The sequence below is a fragment of the Bubalus bubalis genome, chromosome 11 (assembly GCF_019923935.1).
Source record: "Bubalus bubalis isolate 160015118507 breed Murrah chromosome 11, NDDB_SH_1, whole genome shotgun sequence".
Lineage (NCBI taxonomy): Eukaryota > Metazoa > Chordata > Mammalia > Artiodactyla > Bovidae > Bubalus > Bubalus bubalis.
Window position 1 is genome coordinate 55,352,186 of NC_059167.1, and position 22,243 is coordinate 55,374,428.

The window sequence follows — 22,243 nt, forward strand, 5'->3', positions numbered from 1 at the left end:
TATCCATTTTTAGAAAAACTTTCTGGAAGGTAAACATATGTTTGCTTTCCAGAATAGTTATAGCATTAATATCTCAGGGTAAAGTACATTAGGACATTCTTTCTAAGCCTTATTTCCACAGGATTTACTTTTTAAGGTTGTGTCTGTGCTTAGTCACTCAGTCATGTCTGACTCTCTGCAACACCATGGCCTGTAGCCACCAGGCTCCTCTGTCCATGGGATTTCCCAGACAAAAATACTGGAGTGGGTTGCCATTCCCTTCTCCAGGGATCTTTCCGACCCAGGGATCAAACCCAGGTCTTCTGTATTACAGGTAGATTCTTTACCATCTGAGCTACCAGTGAAGCCCAAGCCTTCTCTACAGTTCCATAATCATGCTCTCCTCTTTAGAAGAGGGCAAACCATTGTGGCCCATCGTCAAGGAAAACTCAGTCCAGACTAACGCACTTTGGAGTGAGCTCAGGGTATCAGGAAACCTCTCTGCTCTCATACTTTCCTCTTTTTCTCACCTGATCCTTTCCCTTTCAGGAATTCTGTTCCTGGGAACAAAAATGACATTGTAACCATGACCACATTACAGTGAATGGAAACACAAAGAACAGAACTGATTAACCAGTTTGGGGTTTAATTTGCCCAGGTCTCCTGGGATTAGCAGGTGGATTTTTTTTTTTACCACCAAGCCACCAGGGAAGCCCTTTTTAAGGTTAGTGCCTGTAAAAAGGTTGGGAGATGGATGAAGTTTGTTTTCAAATTCTCCCTGCTTTGCCAGCCCAATGTCTCCACGTGCAACAGGCTCCTTAGCCCACGTCTCTACTGCTGCTAAGTCACTTCAGTCGTGTCTGACTCTGTGTGACCCCAGAGACAGCAGCCCACCAGGCTCCCCCGTCCCTGGGATTCTCCAGGGAAGAACACTGGAGTGGGCTGCCATTTCCTTCTCCAAGGCATCAAAGTGAAAAGTGAAAGTGAAGTCGCTCAGTCGTGTCCAACCCTCAGCGACCTCATGGACTGCAGCCTTCCAGGCTCCTCCATCCATGGGATTTTCCAGGCAAGAGTACTGGAGTGGGGTGCCATTGCCTTCTCCGTAGCCCACATCTAGAGTCTTCCAAAGAGAGGAACTAGGGTTAAGAACTGGACCTCTCCTGCCAGCCTGCCTGGGTTCAAATCCAAGCTCTACCCGTTCCTAGTCGTGTGACCTTGGGCAAGATACTAGATTCCACTGTCGCTCATTCTGCTCGTTTGCAAAGTAGGAACAATAATGCCACGAGCAGTGGTCCCCAACCTTTTTGGCACAGGGACCAGTCTTATGGAAGACAGTTTTTCTCCATGGGCACTGGGGATGGGGGAAGAGGCAGTGGTTTGGGGATGATTCAAGAGCATTACATTTATTTTGCACTTTATTTCTATCATTGTTACATCAGCTCCACCTCAGATCATCAGGCATTAGATCCCAGAGGTTGGGGACCCCTGGCCTTGAGCATGAAATATCTGAATAAATTTCAAGCACTTAGAACAGTGCCTTGCACTCAGAATGAGATGGTAAATAATAATACTTTAAAAAATTGTGACCTTCTGCCCAAAAAAAACCTCCAAAAGAAGGATCAAGAATTGTCCCTCTCAATAGGGTCCTGATCACCCCACCCCATCACAGTTTCCTTTCCTTCCTGTTCTCACCCTTCCTCCAATCGCACATTGTTTGGCAGTTGCAGGAAGACACAGCTCCAGGACGGCTGTATCCTCCCATCAGTCCTCCCCTTATCACATCCCTGAGCGCTGGCAGCACCCACTCCCGTCCTAACACCCTTGTCTTCCTCGCTCCCTTGTCTTTCTTTGCCCCCAGGCAGCTCTGGGTAGGGGCTACATTCACCAACCACTGCTTGGCCTTCCTGCCAGGCTCACCAGTAAGCTAGCAGCCCCATCCCAAAAGGTACCCACCACAGAAGGCTTTCAGCCCCAAGCAGCTTGAAAAGATCTTGAAACAGGCTTCCTACTTAGAAGCCTGATCCTCTGTGACCAAGGTTGGTTCTTCTCTGGGAGTCAAGAGATTGCCCAGCACTGCCCTTCTCCTCCTACTCAAAACAACCTCACTTCCAGAGGCAAAAGCGTTGCCTTTTGCCATGTGGGACAGAGTCCAAGCCCTCCTTGCTGAGATTCTGGTGAGAGACCAGCTCATTTTCACGCACAAATCCCTCATTGTTGATTTTTTTTCCACTTTGCTTTGAGGAGGGGCCCAGCCCAGGACATCCAAAGAGGTAAATGTACTTTTTCATCACACCCCTCCATAGATGAACTTCTGCCCCACACCTAACTCAGGGGTTTTCTCCAGCAACAATGTCCCTTCTCCCAGCATTGCTTCCCAGCCCCACCCAGTCTCTGAGGTCCTGATGCAGACAGCGTGGGGAGCACACAAAGGTTCCCTTCTCACACTCCGTTCTCCCAAAGGTAGGCACACACACACACATGTGATCAACACCTATAGTCCCTGGTGATCACTCCAGAGCCAGGGACTTGGCAGGATATGCAGAATCAGCCTCGGCATCTCCACCGCAGGCTGGGAGTAGGCTGAGTGGGCCCAGAGGTACCAGAGACAGAGGATGGAGGGATACAGTGGGACGAGGCTGGGGGCTGAAACACAAGTCCACCCTGTGCAAAGTCAGCTGGGAGAGCTGAGCTTCTAGACTTCCAGCTAAGAAGGTGGACATGAGTTCCCTGGTGGTCCAGTGGCTAAGATTCCTCACTCCCAATGAAGGGGACCTGAGTTTGATCCATGGTCAGGGAACTAGATCCCACAGGCTGCAACGAAAAGTTCACATGCTGTGACTGAAAGATTCTGCAAGAGGCGACGAAGGCCGAAGCTCCTGTGTGCCATAACCAAGACCTGGTGCAGCCAAATACATAAACAAATAATTTTTTAAAGAAGGAGGTCCCACTGTGACTCTGCGTCTGCAAACATCCTTTCATTTCAGCCCTGGTCTAAAGGGAACAACCTGACAGGTGCCTGAAATAGGCTAGTAATTAACATATTTATTGATTTAATCCTCCCAAGAACTCTCCAGGGTGGGTGGTGGTACACCTTGATTTCACACTAAGGAAACACAGGGAAAAAAGTAAATCTCTGAAGGTCACATGGCTCATAAGTGGAAGAGAGATGGTTAAAATCCAAAATCTATGCTCTTAATCACTACCTTGTTTATCCTGGCTCAGAGGCCCCACTGCTCTGCAGTCACCGGGCTTGAAAATCTAGGCTTTTATTTCTGAGCCTTAGTTGTCTCTTCACACACATATTTCACAGTTTGTTGTGAGAATTAAATCTATGCATGTAGATCTATGCATGGTGCCTCACTAGTAAACACGAGCAATGTGAGTTATCAACAACATCGCCATCATGACTATTACTAAGGGCCAAATGCCCACAGATCCATGTTTCCAGGTTTGCCTGCCCCTCACACTCTCCCTCACCTGTTGCCCTGCGCTAAGGTAGGTCTCTGACACTCACAGTTACTCCCAGGCTGTCTCCACCTTAGTTTTCAGGCTACTATGTAGCTCAGTGGGCTTCCCTTGTGGCTCAGCTGGTAAAGAATCTGCCTGCAATGTGGGAGACCTGCGTTTGATCCCTGGGTTGGGAAGATCTCCTGGAGAAGGGAAAGGCTACCCACTCCAGTATTCTGGCCTGGAGAATTCCATGAACCGTATAGTCCATGGGGTCACAAAGAGTCAGACACGACTGAGCAACTTTCACTAACTCACTGACTCATGTAGCTCAGTTGGTAAAGAATCTGCCTGCAATGCAGGAGACCAGGGTTCAATTCCTGGGTCAGGAAGATCTCTTAGAGAAGGAAATGGCAGCCCACCCCAGTATTCTTGCCTGAAGAATCCCATGGACAGAGGAGCCTGCCTGGCTACAATCCATGGGGTCACATGGACTGACTTAGTGGCTAAACCATCACCATGAATGTACACAGAGCTGAGGCTTAGCAAGATTAAGCACTGCGCTCAAGGATCATTCTTTCAGGTTCTAAGACAGATCTCTGTAAAATCAAGTAGGGTGTTTTAATGGTTTTTTAAATTATAAACTCAGCTTTGAAAAAAAAGATTATGAATAAAGAAAAGCATGACCACAAACGCACACTCCTAATAGCAGTAATATTCATGATATGTATTACTTGCTGAGTTTTGTCTATCTCTGCAAAGACTGACTTTTCTCCCGATTTACTGCCTCTGTGGAGCAGTGGGGAGCGTTCCTCACTGCAGCATTGAGGGAGCCCAGAAATACTCACTGTGGGATTCTACAGTGACCATGGAATAAACCCAGAATGACTCCAATTTGACCCTGGGGGAAAAATAGCATAATCAAGCATGGATATAAAATTAAGTCAAGCAAGTGTCCCTTTAGAGACAAATCTGTCTCTTTCAGCCATTAGTTTTTAAAATATTTTAATTAATGCATTTTTGACAGTTAAAAACTGTATATATCTAAGGTGTTTAAGGTAATGTTTTGATACATGTATGCACTGTGCAGTGATTATCACAATCTAGTTAACACACCCATCATCTCCCACAGTTACTTTGTGTATATTTGTGTTGAAAAACTTGAGATCTACTCTCTTAGCAAAGTTCTAGTGTGTAATACATTACTATTAACTACAGTCACCATGCTGTACAGATGGTGTACAGGATTCCAGAATTTATTCACCTTATAACTGAAAGTTTCTATCCCATGACTAATATCTCTGAGCCATTATTTTATAGTCTAAACTACACTGTAGCCAAGCTTCTAGGTGAACTGCTTAAATTATGTAGGCATATAATCCAGTGATATTAATGTATTCTGTAAATCAAAACCAAAGTTAAAATAGGAACTTCTGTTTCTTTTTTCCTCTTTATCATTAACTAACCACATCAAGTCCAGGTTTTGGGGTGGGGGGCACAATTTTGATTTTTGTTTTTACTTTAATTTTTTTTAAGCTGAGATGATCAGAAACAAGGACCTCCTATAATAAATTTTACAGAGTTTTCAAAATTTGTGACTGACACCCAGAACATCCTAGAATATGGGTTGTGGAAGTGAGAGGAAGAATAGGGAAGGAAGGCTAGTGGTGATAAAACTCTGGTTTGGTCTGAGGGACCTCTCACAACTGCTCAACTGCCTGAAGCTCCAAGGGACATTTCTCTATCCTGTCCTTTTTTTATTTGGTCCCCAAATGCCCAGCACAGAACCATTTCATCTGCATTCATTGCAGGCTTACCTCATGGAATACAGCTGGGCTGGGATGGGCAGGGGAGGGGCAGTGGGCGGTGGGCATTGGCAGGGACATGTAAAGATGTGTGAGAAATGGACCTTGATTCAAAGAGCTGACAATTCCACTGGGACATGCTGATAATAATCAGAAGACCTGAGACTGATTCCTGGTTCCCTCACTTACTGGGCTTGCAGGAGTAATTTATTACAATTCTTAATCTGTAAAACAGGGCAACTGGCTATAACAGTAAAAGTATCTACATCTGACTTAAAGGGTTGCTTGTTTGGATCAAGAGCAATAAATTAAGTGAAAACATTTTACAGACTAGAAAGTGATAGGCAGGAAATTCTTGTTATTATTCATATAAAATGTTTTCACAACACAAACAGCACCTCTCAAATTTTTGTCCCTTTGCAAGCTTCAAATTTCCAAGATTATCTTTTCAGAGACCTGTTTCCTACAAGATGTGATGCATGCAATTCAGGCGAGCTGCTGCCAGGTACAGTCTTACCTGGAAAGTATTTGATATTTTGACACGGTCATCTTGACATGGGCATGTTTTGACCTGGCCCACAAACAAATTTTTAAACTTCTAGATGTTTTTTTTTTTTCTTTTTGAGTGACCAATCAACACATTAAATATACATACTTACCCCATTGTCGAGTCTTGCTCTATTCTTCACCTCACTCCATCACTGACTTCCTGAGTTAGAAATCAAGGATACAAGTAGGGTCCATAATGGGGAGGAGATGAGAAATAAGGTGAGCTAAAGTTCTGGCATATCCAGTCAAAATTCTTTTTTGATGTCGTGACAGAAAGTCCAATTCAAACCCAGTTTAACTGAAGAGAGATGAAGGGTAACCCAGCTACAGCCACAGCTAGATTCAGAAGGCAAGTGATGTCGCTGGGATGCTAACTTTCCACTTACCATTCTGCTCCCCTTCACGTTGTCTTTATCCTTGCATTCAATGCACCGGCAAGAAAGCAAGCAGGAGCTCCAGGCCTGCGTCTCGTCAGGTTCAAATTCAGTAGCAAATAATCTGTCTCTTGCTCAACACAAATAGTCTGTCTCTTTCTCTCTCTTTCCTCGAGAAGGGAAAGGCTACCAGCTCCAGTATTCTGGCCTGGAGAATTCCATGGACTATATAGTCCATGGGGTTGCAAAGAGTCAGACACAACTGAGTGACTTTCACTTCTCAACACAACTCCTGGGTTTGAATCTCACTGAACCAAACGTGAGCCTCACTGGATCACAGTTCCATCCTCAAACCAATCATTGAGGCCAAGAGTAAGAAATACTCTCATTGGCCAGGCCGGAGTCAGCCTACCCCTGAAATGATGCAGAATCACCTGAAACATATCAACTGAGAGACCTGGTAGAGAGATACCACTTAAGAAAATCAAGATACTGCTGCCACAAGGAGTAATTACTTATCAGTAAATACCCACTACTGATCCAAATTTTACAGGACAGAGTGCTCATTAGAAGAGAGTGGTCAGAAATCACTTGTCAGACAAGTTACAAGTATTGGGTTGGCCAAAAAGTTCGTTGTTTTTTTTTTTGATACAATGTTTAGAAAAATAGGAATGAACTTTTTGGCCAACCCACTACAAGGCCTCATATATTTACTATGCTTTGTTGTTGTTCAGTCACTCAGTTGTGTCCAACTCTTTGTGACCCCATGGACTTCAGCACAGCAGGCTTCCCTGTCCTTCACCATCTCCCAGAACTTACTCAAACTTATGTCCATTGAGTCAGTGATGCCATCCAACCATCTCATCCTCTGTCATCCCTTCTCCTCCTGCTTTCAGTCTTTCCCAGCATGAGGGTCTTTTCCAGTGAGTCAGCTCTTCACATCAGGTGGCCAAAGTGTTGAAGCTTCAGCTTCAGCATCAGTCCTTCCAATGAATATTCAGGATTGATTTCCTTTAGGATTGACTGGTTTGATCTCCTTGCAGTCCCAGGGATTCTCAAGAGTCTTCTCCAACACTGCAGCTCAAAAGCATCAATTCTTTGGTGCTCAGCCTTCTTTATGGTCCAACTCTCACATCCATACATGACTACTGGAAAAACCATAGTGTTGACTAGATGGACTTTTGTTGGCAAAATAATGTCTCTGCTTTTTAACACTCTGTTTAGATTTGTCAAAGCTTTTCTTCCAAGGAGCAGGTATCTTTTAATTTCGTGACTGCAGTCACCATCAGCGGTGATTTGGAGCCCAAAAAATGAAGTCTCTCACTGTTTCCATTGCTTCCCCATCTATTTGCCATGAAGTGATAGGACAAGATGCCATGATCTTCGTTTTCTGAATGTTGAGTTTTAAGCCAGTTTTTTCACTCTCCTCTTTCACTTTGATAAAGAGGCTCTTTAGTTTTTCTTTGCTTTCTGCCATAAACGTGGTGTCATCTGCATATCTGAGGTTATTGATATTTCTCCCAGCAATCTTGATTCCAGCTTGTGCTTCATCCAGCCCAGCATTTCTCATGATGTACTCTGCATATAAGTTAAATAAGCAAGATGACAATACAGAGCTTTGACTTACTCCTTTCCCAATTTGGAACCAGTCTGTTGCTCCATGTCTAGTTCTAACTATTGCTCCTTGACCTGCATACAGGTTTCACAGGAGGCAGGTAAGGTGGTCTGATATTCCCATCTCTTTAAGAATTTTCCACAGTTTGTTGTAATCCACACAGTCAAAGGCTTTAGTATAGTCAATGGAGCAAAAGTATATGTTTTCCTGGAATTCTCTTGCTTTTTTTCTATGATTCAATGAATGTTGGCAATTTACTAGCCTCAAAAAGGCTAACATTTACACTCTCTGCTCATTCTCTACGAATTCCTCTGTTTGTATTAGAATTCTTCGATTTCTCTGTTAAGGATCGAAGCAATTTCTTTCAGGGAATAAGTAGATTCATCTTCCTAATAAGTACTTGATCTCCTTGACAATTAAAAATCTAGAGGATTGGATTCTATGGATTCTATGCACCCTAGGGGAAAGATAATCCATTTCAGAGAAAAAGATATCAATATAGATATTTATGTTTTCATCTTAAAAGCAGGAGATCAAGTTTTACCAACAGAACTATCGGCACAGTCGCTGGTGGTGTCTGGACCGTCATTGGTCCAGACGTCAGAGGTTCTCAGGAAAGATCGGCGGTGAACTTCCCCGATGGTCCAGTGGTTAAGACTCAGACTTCCAACACAGGGGGTGAGGGTTCAATCCTTGGTTTGGGAACTATGATCCCACAGGCTGTGGGACGTGGCCAAACAAAAAAAAAAGTAGAGCAGGTGTTCTGTACACAGAGGGGTGAGTAGGGGCCTTCTTGCTTGCAGCATATTATGCCCTTACAATGGCTTTGAGGGGTAAAATGGCACATGTACACAACTTATTCTGAAATCTTTCAGGAAAAAAAAGACAGATGGGTACATAGAAGAGATTATAAATAAATAATGATAATGATAAAAATATGGAAAATGTTATCACTTGGAAAATTTGGGTAGGTGAAAGGTATATGGGAATCTTTAGTGCCATTTTTGCAACTGTTCTGTAAATCTGAAAGTATTTCAAAATAAAAATTAAAAGTTTGATGATGGTGAAGAGGCAATGCAGAGCAGCCTAAGCGGAGGAAAGAGGGTGGCTCCAGCCGCAGTGACCAGGAGGAGGAAGGGAGAAGGATCCTGAGCATTGTGAGGGCAGTTCTGACAAACGAGGCACTGTTGCCTGACAGACTGGAGAAGGCGATGGCACCCCACTCCAGCACTCTTGCCTGGAAAATCCCATGGACGGACGGAGGAGCCTGGTGGGCTGCCGTCCACGGGGTCGCGAAGAGTCGGACACTACTGAGTGACTTCACTTTCACTTTTCACTTTCATGCATTGGAGAAGGAAATGGCAACCCACTCCAGTGTTCTTGCCTGGAGAATCCCAGGGACGGCGGAGCCTGGTGGGCTGTCATCTATGAGGTCGCACAGAGTCGGACACGACTGAAGCGACTTAGCAGCAGCAGTAGCAGCCTGACAGGTGAAGACAGGAGATGCTGCTTCTTTTTTTAAAAGTGTTAGCAATCTGCAAAATAAATCCTATTCTTTTTACCAAGTAAAATAAAGTTTGGATTTTCTATATCAAGACAAACAGTGTCTGATCACCGGGGATATTTATCAAGCACTTGCTGTTCGCAAACGATGAAACCTCCTCGTGGTAATGGCTGGATTTTAGAAGCACACACCAGCGGAGCTGTTGTTCCTCTCTTGGGAACACGGCAGATGGAGTCTGAAGGGCACAACCAGTGGAATGGAAAGATGCAATTCTTTGTGTTTATGTCACTTAGTGCAGCCACCCAGACAGGTTCCCAGTAGCCTGCCCTTTGTACAGACTTAAGACTAGAACCACAGGTGAACATAAAACCATTCAGCAAAATGATACTCATCAGCAAGCGCTGACGAAGGGTGTTCACAATATATTCGAAAACAGAAGGGCCCCCTCCCTCTGTTAATGCAAAGCTTCCTGGGATGAAATGGAATTCTCTATTTTAACCCTGGCCACCTTCACACAGTAGATCCAGGGGACGAGGGTTCGATCCCTGGGTCAGGAAGATCCCCTGGAGGAGGAAATGGTAACCCACTCCAGTATTCTTGCCTGGAAAATGCCATGGACAGAGGAGCCTGGCAGGCTACAGTCCATGGGGTCGCAAAAGAGCTGGACACGACTGAGCAACTGAGCACACACACATGTCTTCACACTCAGTATTTTAGAAAAGACAAAAACCTCAATTCAAAGAAGTTAAACATTTGCCCCAAGATCAAACAATTAGTTGGCAGCAGAGCCAAGATTTGAAGCGAAGTCTTTTCAGCATCAGGCTTTCGGCTTATTTTAATACTCCACATCATTTCCCGTTTTATTTCCTAATAGGAAGAAGCATGGGCCTCAGTAGACACTGACCTCATACTCAGCGACGGATTCAATTTGTGCCAATAAAACACATGGAGAAGTCCGCTGGGGTTTTCCAGGGAAATTCATTCTTAGTCTTATGGAAATGTTTGTAGAAACAAGGCCTTCTCGCTAGCCTGGTCTCTGATGAGAAATCAGAGGGTAGTCCCGGCATCCTCGGACTACAAGTGTGAGCTGCCCCAGGATGGAATGATGCATGGATGGCAGAATGGAGCTGTGGAACAAGAGATGCACCAGGAATGTGTGTTCTTTACCCTGTTTCTACCCACTGGTGTTCTGGACCCTCTCTTGCTTTTATAACACTGTACTTCCATAATTATTGCCGGTTTTTTCTCTTCATTATCAATACCTCCCTCCATCCTGGGAATTCCAAACATGTGTTGGATTCTTTCAGATTAAAACAAAATGTGGGACTTCCCTAGTGGTCCAGTGGTTAAGACTTCATCTTCCAATGCAGGGGATGCAGGTTCAACTCCTGGTCAGGGAGCTAAGATCCCACATGCCTTCAGGCCAAAAAACCAAAACATATAAGACAGAAGCAATATTGTAACAAATTCAATAAAGACTTTAAAAATGGTCCACATGAAAAAAATCTTTTAAAAAGTTTTTTTAAGCAATGATTATCTTTGACTCTGTATTCTCTTCCTGCTACAGCTCTTTTTCTCTCCTTTCCTCGTCCAAAACTTTGTCTATGCACTCTCTCCTTCCACTCATGTTTTAATCCATTCTAGTTTGGTTCCAAATGTCACTATTCTACTAGACTTGCTCCTGTCAAGTTCGCCACTGACCTTCACCTTCCCAATGTCAATAGGCATTTCTCTGTTTTCATTTATCTAGACTTTCCAGCAGGATGTAAATGAGTTGAATACCCTCTTCTTATTGGAATACATTCCTATCTTGCCTTCCAGGACTCTGTGCTACCCTGGCCTATCCCCTACCTCATTGGCTGCTGCTTCTCTGTCCCCTACACTGACATTTCCTCCTCTACATTTCCAAATGTTGGACTGTCTCAGTACTTGGTCCTAGGTCCTCTCAGTTCAGTTCAGTTCAGTTGCTCAGTTGCGTCCGACTCTTTGCGACCCCATGAATCGCAGCACGCCAGGCCTCCCTGTCCATCACCAACTCCAGGAGTCCACACAAACCCATGTGCATTGAGTCAGTGATGCCATCCAGTCATCTCATCCTCTGTCGTCCCCTTCTCTTCCTGCCCCCAATCCCTCCCAGCATCAGAGTCTTTTCCAGTGAGTCACCTCTTCCCATGAGGTAGCCTAAGTATTGGAGTTTCAGCTTCAACATCAGTCCTTCCAGTGAACACCCAGGACTGATCTTTAGGATGGACTGGTTGGATCTCCTTGCAGTCCAAGGGACTCTCAAGAGTCTTCTCCAACACCACACTTCAAAAGCATCAATTCTTTGGTGCTCAGCTTTTTTCACTGTCCAACTCTCACATCCATACATGACTACTGGAAAAACCATAGCCTTGACTAGACGGACCTTTGTTGGCAAAGTAATGTCTCTGCTTTTAAATATGCTATCCAGGTTGGTCATAACTTTCCTTTCAAGGAGTAAGCACTCTCCTCTATTTATTCAATCTCTTCCTTGATTCATTCAACACTCAATCAATACTTGTTGAATATCTACTATATGTCAGACTCTTTTCTAGGCACTGGAAATAGAGTACTGAATAAATAAACAAATCTGTCATTATAAAGCATGCATTCTAGTTGAAAAGAAAATAAACAAAAATTAATAAGTCTATAATATAATGTAAGTAGTGCTAAGTGCTATGGAAAAGAATAAAGCAGTGCCAGCGACAATGATGCTTTTTAAAAATACAATGGCTGGTGGAGGATGCTGTAAGGAGGTGACATTTACATCTAAGAAAAGTGGAGGGTGTGTGAGAGAGCTGATTCCAGGTTTCTGGTCTGAGTGAAAGAAAGAAGGATCATACCATTTAGTAAAATAAGGAAAATCAGGGGAGGAAGAGATTTGGGAGGAGAAAATCGAGAATTCTGGTTTGGAGATATTGATGAGTCATATGTCCATATTAAGCCGTTATTTGGATAGGTCAGATTTCTCTTGTGGATGACTCCTTCCTCAGATCTTATGGAGACTTTTCTGACCACTCTGTCCCAGAGAACATCCCACTTGCCACCTCCCCAACCCACAGGATCTCTATCACCCTCCATAATTTATTGTCTTTATGATAGTCACCGCAAACTGTAATAACAAAATTTGGCTTTGGTTTGGTACCCTTACAAAAATTAACTCTTGGGGGAACAGGAACTTTATCTTGTTTATAGCTTTGTCCCCTGACCTTGGTACCATTCTTATTCAGATGTAGATTCTTATATCTAATTGTTGAAGGAAAAAACAAAGGGTAGGTCAGTCCTCTGCAGAAGTCAGGACATCTTGGCTCTTGTCTGAGCCCAGCTAGTCACTGGCTTTGGACCTGTCACTTCTGCGGTATATTATCAGTTTCAGAAGTCATTTGATTAGCTGATTTCTAAGGGCTAATTTGTCAACTTTGAAATTATGCTTAAAATGCAGGATTTTTATCTATTTATTCTAACCAAATTGGTACCTAGAACTTCATTTTGCTAATAATAATGTTGAAGTGCATTTTGATGAAGCATGAGTGCAAACTACTGTTTCTGGGGAAATTCACCACGGGGATGCTGAACAGTTCTATAACCCCACCTGGGCTGCCCTAAATCCTCAGTCTCAGGTGGCCATTCGTTCTGCTAGCTTCCACTCCAGGATGGAGGACAAACAATTAGAAAGAAAGGAGAATAAATGAAGGAGTTCATTTTATGGAACATCATTGAGCACCTGTTCACTAGTACAGTTCAAGTCTTTTCAGGGATGCTAGCATATTTCAGGTGTATTTAAGGGTTATTTGGATGTTAAGGCATATCGTCACAAAACCCGGTGAGGTAGGTTACTCCTCCTTTCACTGATTTCCAGGAGATGAACAGGTTTGTCATAGTACAGACAAGTGACAAGCACCAGATAAAAGACTGAAATCTACATCACTCTCTAACCTCCTCTTGCTCTCCATCACACCATAGATACCTATAGTCAAGGGCATACCTTCTTGGGTATAATCAGTTTCCAGTGGACTCAGGTCTATTTGTTGAATAAACAAATGAAAATAAATTGGATTAAGAAACCCTCTCTTAGAACCCTGTTTTCAAAAAACTAGCAGTTTACATTTCAACTCGTCTGGGAAATCCAATAGGATTAATTACTATGTACAGGGCTTTCCCAGTGGCTCAACAGTAAAGAATTTGTTTGCAAGAGACACTTGATCCCTGGGCTGGCAAGATCCCCTAGAGTAGGAAATGGCAACCCATTCCAATATTCTTTCCTGGAAAATTCTATGGACAGAGGAACCTGGTGGGCTACAGTCCATGGGGTCTCAAAGAGTCAGACAGGACTGAAATGACAGAGCACCTTACATATAGTTAGGCAGAAATAAAGCCACAAAGCAAAATATCACCTTGTTTACAGACAAGAATGAATTCCCTTCTGAAATAGCTTGTATTTCCCAGGGCTCCTTCTGGAGAAGGCAGAAGGGGAGGCCAGGAGTATCTACTGCCCACATACCATCCACTGGAAGTTCCTTTGCTTCCTCTCTTTTCTTTTTCCTCAGCCATTATTAAAGACTCCACTTTCAAAAAGATCCTGTTCTTTCTTCATGGGAAAGGAATTCTTTTCTCACCAAGGTATCCGTGTGACAGAAGGTTCCCACCCTGAGGTGTGTGCGCACGAATGAGAACATGAACCCGCACCACACCAAACATGGAAAGCTGTCTATGTCCATCCTGGCCTTGTGCATAATGCTGAAGGAATACCATTTTTTAAACAACCCGTAAGTCGTTTGGTACTGCTATATTAATAAATTAGGAATGACAAAACAACGCAGATGGAGTGTCGTTGTTTTTCCTTTCGTCCAGCCACAAGCCAATCTCTTATGTTTAAAAAAAAAAAAAAAGGCCTGGAAAAAAAGGATTGAGTGTTTTGAATAGAGGAGGGAGTCATAATTTTATCCTTCCCTACCAATAAACGATGGCAAATCCGGATATCTACGAATTAAAACGGCAACAAAGCAAGAACATGATTAGAAAAATAAATAAATAACATTTATTTTGTACAATATCAGTGGCTATCAGTATCCCAGAGGCCCCGCGGCAGAGCGCGCCCTCAGAGGAGCAGGAGCGGGCCCAGCAGCAGTTCGCCCTGGCCCAGCAGGCGGCCCCGCTCCAGCCCGCGGCCCCGGTTCTCGGCCTTGACGCGCACGGCCAGGCGGCGCACCTCGTCCTCCGAGAGCCCGTCCAAGCACAAGTCCTGCTCCAAGATGGCCCTGCGGCTCCGCCGGACCACGGCGCCCCGCGGCTTCAGGACGAAGCTGATCCGGCAGCCGACGGGGGCGCGGGGCTCAGCGGCCCCTCCGGCCGGGCCCTCAGCACGGAGCAGCCGGACACGGAGGCGCCCGCTGGCCCGATTGTATTCGGCGGCCAGACGCAGGGCGCCCCCGGCGCGGCCCAGAGTTACGGTGCCCTCGGCCTCCAGGCGCTCGGGACGCGGGTCGCGATGCGGCGAAAGGGATGTGACTGGGGCCTGCGTCGGGGACCCGGGGCTGGCGCGGCTTTCGTCCTCGTCATCATCTTCCCCGTCCCCGCTGGAGACGGAGCGGGCGCGGGCCAGGCCTCGGCTCCTCCCGGCCCGCAAAGCTCGGCGCAGCAGCCCTTCCGGGGCGCGTAGGAGGCGGCGGCAGCGGGGCGGCGGGGCGAGCGTGTCCAGGGACGGCCTGGGGCCACCGCGGGCTGCGGGGGTCGCAATGGGGGATTTCGCCCCTGGAGCGAGGGGGGCGTCTCCGCCGCCGCCTCCGTAGGTGTGGGCCCGCGGACGGGGCGCGGGAGGGAGCGCGGCGGAGCTCGGGCTCCCGAGGAAGAGTGACTCCTTGCGGCGGGTGTGAGGGCTCTCAAGCAGCGCGCAGAAGCCGTAGGCAGTGAGCGCCCGGGGCAGGTGCGGCAGCGAGAGTGCGGCCTGCGAGCGCGGGTCCCAGTCCGTACGCCCCGCGCCGTCGTCGGCTCCTCGAAGCCAAAGGTCTGGCTCAGCAGCGCACCTCCGGGGCAGCGCGGCGGCCGCGGGGGAGGACTCGGGGGCATAGGGGGTGGGCAGCCGCGGCGGGATGAAGAACTCGGGGATGCGGTTCGGGGTGAGCACATTGGAGAAGGCAGGCTCCAGAGGCGCGCTGCTCGCCGCCGAGGCGCGCAGTTTTCCGAGGAGCCGCATCTTCCGAGGCTGGGGCTGGGAGTGGCGGGAAGAAGCGCTCCTGCAGGAGGAGAGAAGCGAATGAGTTTGGGTTCCTGGGGCCTCTCGAGAGTGGCTGGACACCCATCCAGAGCCCTCGGGGTATCAACGCGCCAACGATCCCCTGCCAGTCCCGGCAAGCTCGCTCGCGCCCACAAAGCCACCCCCCTTCCATTCATTGGTACTAATTAAACAAAGAAGTAGAAATCAGACCTTTGCCTCTTTCTCAATCCCTCTGGTTCGTAAGTTTCAAGTTGCCTTCTAGTGCCTGCTGACGCTCCAGCTTCAGCACTGTAGCCGGGACAGGGGCGCTCCCCCTTATATTGCAGCCTGAGTCCCGCCCAGCTGGCCAGGAGTCCAACCCTTGGAGGCGCCGGCCGGCTCGCCCTTCCGGCGGCCCCTTCTCGCCAGAGCTGCTGGGGCTCGCGTGGGAGCGAAGCTGTGGCGAAGGCCAGCCCCCTTCTGCTCAGCCCTGGGGCCTGCATCCGCTCTGCATGCAGGGAACCGCTCACATGGGCCTGCGAAAGTTTGCCGGTAGAGGGAGAACGCTCGGGTCGGCCTGCCAGGAAGAATTGGCGGCTGAAAATGCTGGCGGCTTCTCGGAAAAGGTGAAGGATAAGGAAGCAAGAAGTTCTTTTTAGCTGGGAGCTAAATCCTGTCCCCCTCTCCTCACCCCCAACCCCACATGTGAACAACACATACTAGTAGCTTCTGTTTTACCGCCCCCATGAACCTGCAGTCTGTAGACCAGTATAGTTCCCATGGTACTCGTGTACTTATTTATGCGTCGGTCTCCCCCTGCTAAACCTTGGCCTTCTTAAAGCGTATCATTGACTGCCTCAGTCAATGCCATAAATGTTGGTGGAGTGGGTGAATTAAAGTATGCAAAAATCTCTGAATGACTATCGGCTCTGCCTATCAACTTGTTTGTCTTGGTTTCGGCATGTGGGATCTAGTTCCCTGATCAGGGTTGGAACCTTGGGTCGCAAGCTCTCGGAATGCAATCTTAGCCACTGGATCACTAGGGAAGTCCCTGCCTATCATCTTGATTGTCCCAAATGATGGGTTTTTGGCTCATGCCCTAAACATGACATGATAATTCAAAGCTGCCCTTTTCTCTCTGCTCCATCATGAAGGTATCCAGTTAGAAAGCACCTAACAAAAAAACCCCACGTTGCCTCTCGACCTCTACCTCCCTCCCAACCTTTATTTTCTAAGATGAGAAAACTCGAAGTCCAGTGGGACTTGATGAAATCCTGTAAAGGGTTCAACAGAACTAATTAATGGCAGAAGCTGGAACTAGCAATTTCCTGTCGGTTTGCCTTGGCACGTGACACTTCCTGTTATCTGAAATGCCCTTCTCTGCTTTTTTTTTTTTTTTTTTTTTCCCTCTATAAAGAACTCCTTTTGTTTTACTTCAGCCAGACATCCTCCTGTTCAGAACCCTTTACTGGACTCCCTCACTACAGTTCTCCATGTCTCCTTATTCCCTTCATGTGCATTCTATGTACTACCACTGCTGCATTCAGCAGCCTGCTGTGGAATTTTTGGTTGACAAGTTTGTCTTCCCTACTAAACTAGGAGTTTCTTGAGGGCAAGGACTGTGGTAAGATGACCAGAGAGGAATCTGCGGGACCTACTATCAGTATATGTAAAATAAAGAAAAGGGCTACTGTCTAGAACCTGGGTCAGCCTCCATCCCAAAGCAGACCTCTCTAAGGGACAAGCCTGGCTGTCTTATTCATCTCCTCCACTTTCAGTGCCTGGACATACAATGCTGGGCAAATAATAAGTGCTCAGTAAATATTTGATGAATTATATTGTGTTGTATTTAGCCTGATCCGGTCTTATGACTGTCATGTGCTTTTAACCACATCTCTCTCTGCTTTGTTCAATTTCTTTCTCACAACAAACCAATGCGGTGGACATTGCTTCTGTTTACCATATAAGAAACTGAGGCTCATCAGTCAAATTATGAATCACAGCCCAGGTATTGTAAATCCTAGCGTTTTGCTAATTTCTTCCTTCTCTTTCCTTTCTCCTTCCATTCATCCACTCAGTTCAGTTTCATTCACTGAGTTCACTATGTGTCAGAGATAGTGTGCATGTTTTGTATTGCACTTAACATCCAGAACGTTCATTCTTAAAGCAACTTGGTCTCCTAAGTATTTTCCATTATCTTTGCTTTGGATTAAGTACCATTATTTCCAAATTTTTAAAGGTAAGGAAAGTGAATGTTTTCCATAAGTGAATAGTTAATATTTTCTTTTAAAAGTGATCACTGTTGTTCTGTTTTTTGAGAGGGCAAGTGTGAATCAATATGCAGCCAGGGAGTAGTAACCATACCTGATGAAGTCAAACTTGCAAGCAGAAGAATTCCCAGAGGTCTCTGACTGGATCATTTCCTACTGATTCTTCAGGCCAGTCTGCAAGTTCTTGGGTGAATGGCCTTCTCTAAGCATAGCACACTCGCATGATATGCCCAGGAGCCAGCTCACTTCCAATGAGACCTCAGTGAAAATGGCTTTTCCTCTCCTGAAGGTCTTTGTGACATGAACACACAGAACTTCTGTCAGCGAGTAAATCCACTAAAAGCAGGACATGAGATTTGAGAAATTATGCTACCAGTACAGCCATGTTCATGGAAAAACATAAGCACACCTATAAACACAATCTCTATATAGAGGATTTTCTAAAACAACTAGTTTTCCATAGATTAATATTCTACAGAAGAGAACTAAGATACAGGACAATTAAATTACTTACACTGGGATGCACTTCAGTCATTCATTCATCTAAACCAATAGCTATAAGCTGAGTCCAGAGTTAGAGGCCTGGTATCCTTCCTGATTCTTAAATCACAATAGTAGAAAGTGAAAACCCCCTCCCCCAGCGGAAACTCTGATCACACCATTATTTCATTATCTTGTGTCTTATGGCAGAAAGCAAAGAGGAATTAAAGAGCTTCTTGATAAAGATGAAAGAGGAAAGTGAAAAGAGTGACTTAAAACTCAACATTCAGAATGCAAAGATCATGGCATCCGGTCCCATCGCTTCATGGCAAATAGATGGAGAAACAATGGAAACAGTGACAAACTTTATTTTCTTGGGCCCCAAAATCACTGCAGAAAACTAAAAGAAGCTTACTTCTTGGAAGAAAAACTATGACCAATCTAGACAGTATATTAAAAGAAGAAACATTGCTTTGCCTACAGAGGTTCGTATAGTCAAAGCTATCGTTTTTTCCAGTGGTCATGTATGGATGTGAGAGCTGGACCAAAAAAAAGACTGAGCACCAAAGAACCGATGCCTTCAAACTGTGGTGTTGGAGAAGGCTCTTGAAAGTCCCTGGGACTGCATGGAGATCTATCCAGTCAATCCTAAAGGAAATCAATCCTGAATATTCATTGGAAGGACTGATGCTGAAGCTGAAGCGCCAATACTTTGGCCACCTGATGCTGGAACGATTGAAGGCAGGAGGAGAAAGGGACGACAGAGGATGAGATGGTTGGATGGCATCACCACCTCAATGGACATGAATTTGAGCAAGCTCCAGGAAATGGTGAAGGACAGGGGAGCCTGGTGTGCTGCAGTCCTTGGGGTCACAAAAAGTTGGACACAACTGAGTGACGGAACAGCAACAACAAATAAATACAAAAGGTTCACCATCATCTTTTATTCAGGCTCTGAAATTGTTAAAGAAACTATACCATTAATGATATTAATGTTTACCGAACACTCACTACATACTGGGGTCTTATTTAATCCCTAAACAACCCTCTAAAGAAGGTAGGGATTTAGAAACTGCAGCTTGTAGAGAGTAAACAATTGTTCAGAATCTCCCATCCGGTAAAAGTGGCGCTGGGACTCAGATTCAGATCACTTCGGCTCATTCCCTGTGTGCTTTAACCGCTTCAGTATAGTGCCACCCTCAAAGCTGTGTTTCCTGAACCCATCTCCTCTCTAGGTAGTTAGACAAAAGGAAAAGAAAGCCTTATCCCAAGGCCTTGCATTGAAACTACACACCTTATTGATGATACCAGCACCTAAAAGATTAAAGCATGCAATTGTCCTAAGCAGGAAGTCACTAGTAATACCACTTGCAGACAGAATCCTTGTCTTCTTGGGAAGTGTACTGATTCTCTGTATTTATACCATACCTTGGTTCCAAAATAGGATTTGCGGTGATCCACATAATAAAGACCCAGAGAATTTATTGTCAGCTAATGCCTGACATGGTGAAAATGGAAAAGACATGCAATTAGCTAAGAACCCTGAGTGAAGTCACTAATTGACACTACCTATGACCCCAAAATGGGAAGAATAACGTATGAAAGCAGTTAAAGAAGCCCCCATGGGAAGGCTGGGGATAACTTTATTTTTTCTCAATTGAAGTATAGTTGTTTTATAATGTTGTGTTAGTTTCAGGTGTACGGAAAAGTAATCAGATAGATATATATATTCTTTTTCAATTATTTTGCATTAAAAGTTATTACAAGATATTGAATATAGTTTCCTGTGCTATACAATGGATCCTCATCATAATATTAACTTTTCATTTCCACTCTAAGTTAGTATATTCTTTCCTGGGGTAGTTGTGTGTTTTTTCCGGTGGTGCTTGTCTTAATTATTGCTTAATCCAAGTTATGTACAGTGTCATTAATGTTATTTCAATCAAATATGTAAGTCAAATAGTCTTTTAAAATTTTAACCATGTACGTACATTTACATTATGATAGTGATTATGATACCTTCATATTAAATCAAGTACTTGATATGACTTATTAAAATTGGTGAACACAGTAATTAATGCATAGCAGCTTATACTTCCTTATGGGCTGTCTAGAAAATAAACTCTTTAGTCTTGATCCCCAGTGAAACGCTTGATCCTAGGTAGTCAGTCACTGATTTATCTGTCTTTTCTCTGCAAATAGCAACCAAATTTTTAAGTATTCCATTCTCTTTCCTATCACTACTTTAATGCTGACCAGAAGTAACATTGCTGTTGAAGACTTATTTTTGTTCTTTGTCTGTGGTATCTAGATTCCATTCACATTTTCTTCAATTTTTCTTTTCTAGGTTTTAGAAAAAAAAATGCATTTCATGTATGTAAAGACCAAAGCATAATATAGTGAACACCTGTTTACCCACCAACCAGCTTAAAAAATATATATATTTTCAAAACTTCTTAACCACAGTCTTGTCTCTTCCCCAGATTTAAGTATTATCTTGAATTTGGGGCTATTGTTCTCTCATTTCTCTCCCTCTCTCTCCCCCACCCCTTTATTTTGTTTATTTGTTTATTTGGCTGTGCCAGGTGTTAGTTGCAGGTGTGCAGGAAGATCTTCAATCTGCATTGCAGCATGTGAGATCTAGTTCCCCGACCACGGATCAAACCTGGGCCCCCTGCATTGAGTGACACATCTTAGCCACTAGGCTGCCACAGAAGTCCCTCCCCTCCTCTTTAAATATTAGTTTTATTGCATATACACATGTAGGCTTCTCTGTTGGCTCAGTGGTAAAGAGTCTGCCTACCAATGCAGGAGACTTGAGTTCAGTCCCTGGGCTGGGAAGATACGCTCAAGAAGGAAATAGCAACCTGCTCTAGTATTCTTGCCTGGAGAATCCCATGGACAGAAGGGCCTGATGCACTACAGACCATGGGGTCGAAAAGAGTCAGAAGACTTAGAGACTAAATAACAACAACATATATACATCAGATCAGATCAGATCAGTCGCTCAGTTGTGTCCGACTCTTTGCGACCCCATGAATCGCAGCACGCCAGGCCTCCCTGTCCATCACCAACTCCCTGAGTTCACTCAGACTCACGTCCATCAAGTCAGTGATGCCATCCAGCCATCTCATCTTCTGGCATCCCCTTCTCCTGCCCCCAATCCCTCCCAGCATCAGAGTCTTTTCCAATGAGTCAACTCTTCGCATGAGGTGGCCAAAGTACTGGAGTTTCAGCTTTAGCATCATTCCTTCCAAAGAAATCCCAGGGCTGATCTCCTTCAGAATGGACTGGTTGGATCTCCTTGCAGTCCAAGGGACTCTCAAGAGTCTTCTCCAACACCACACTTCAAAACCATCAATTCTTCAGTGCTCAGCCTTCTTCACAGTCCAACTCTCACATCCATACATGACCACAGGAAAAACCATAGCCTTGACTAGACGAACCTTTGTTGGCAAAGTAATGTCTCTTTGAATATGCCATCTAGGTTGGTCATAACTTTCCTTCCAAGGAGTAAGTGTCTTTTAATTTCATGGCTGCAGTCACCATCTGCAGTGATTTTGGAGCCCAGAAAAATAAAGTCTGACACTGTTTTCACTGTTTCCCCATCTATTTCCCATGAAGTGGTGGGACCGGATGCCATGATCTTCGTTTTCTGAATGTTGAGCTTTAAGCCAACTTTTTCACTCTCCACTTTCACTTTCATCAAGAGGCTTTTTAGTTCCTCTTCACTTTCTGCCATAAGGGTGGTGTTATCTGCATATCTGAGGTTATTGATATTTCTCCCGGCAATCTTGATTCCAGTTTGTGTTTCTTCCAGTCCAGCGTTTCTCATGATGTACTTCTCCCTAAAATTATTTTTTCCATTGTTTATAAAAATAATTCTAAACATTCTTTCACAATTTGCTTTTTTTCCATTCTACATTGTAAGATTCATGTACGTGCACATGTAGAGCTCTAGTCCATTCATTCTTACTGATGTACAGCATTCCATTGCATAAGCATG

At 44.9% G+C, this 22,243-nt stretch overlaps 1 protein-coding gene and 1 long non-coding RNA gene across 4 annotated transcripts; both read right to left on the minus strand.

Annotated features, from left to right (window-relative positions):
• Positions 1-2,698: 2,698 nt before the first annotated feature.
• On the minus strand, positions 2,699-6,512 carry LOC123328291. 3 transcript variants are annotated; one of them, XR_006543137.1, is made up of 4 exons: positions 6,167-6,512; positions 5,891-5,940; positions 4,275-4,327; positions 2,699-2,875 (listed from the first exon to the last, which is right to left on the minus strand). It is a non-coding gene; the product is annotated as an uncharacterized LOC123328291 (long non-coding RNA). The 3 variants fall into 3 exon arrangements; XR_006543136.1 differs by having other exon boundaries at positions 5,891-6,078; XR_006543135.1 differs by lacking the exon at positions 5,891-5,940.
• Positions 6,513-14,309: 7,797 nt separating this feature from the next.
• Positions 14,310-15,985, minus strand: C2CD4B (C2 calcium dependent domain containing 4B). Its single transcript, XM_006049176.3, has 2 exons — positions 15,719-15,985; positions 14,310-15,527 (listed from the first exon to the last, which is right to left on the minus strand). The coding sequence occupies exon 2, from the start codon at positions 15,485-15,487 to the stop codon at positions 14,393-14,395; it is 1,095 nt and encodes a 364-aa protein (XP_006049238.3). The 5' UTR covers positions 15,488-15,527; positions 15,719-15,985; the 3' UTR covers positions 14,310-14,392.
• Between the last annotated feature and the right edge of the window lie 6,258 nt (positions 15,986-22,243).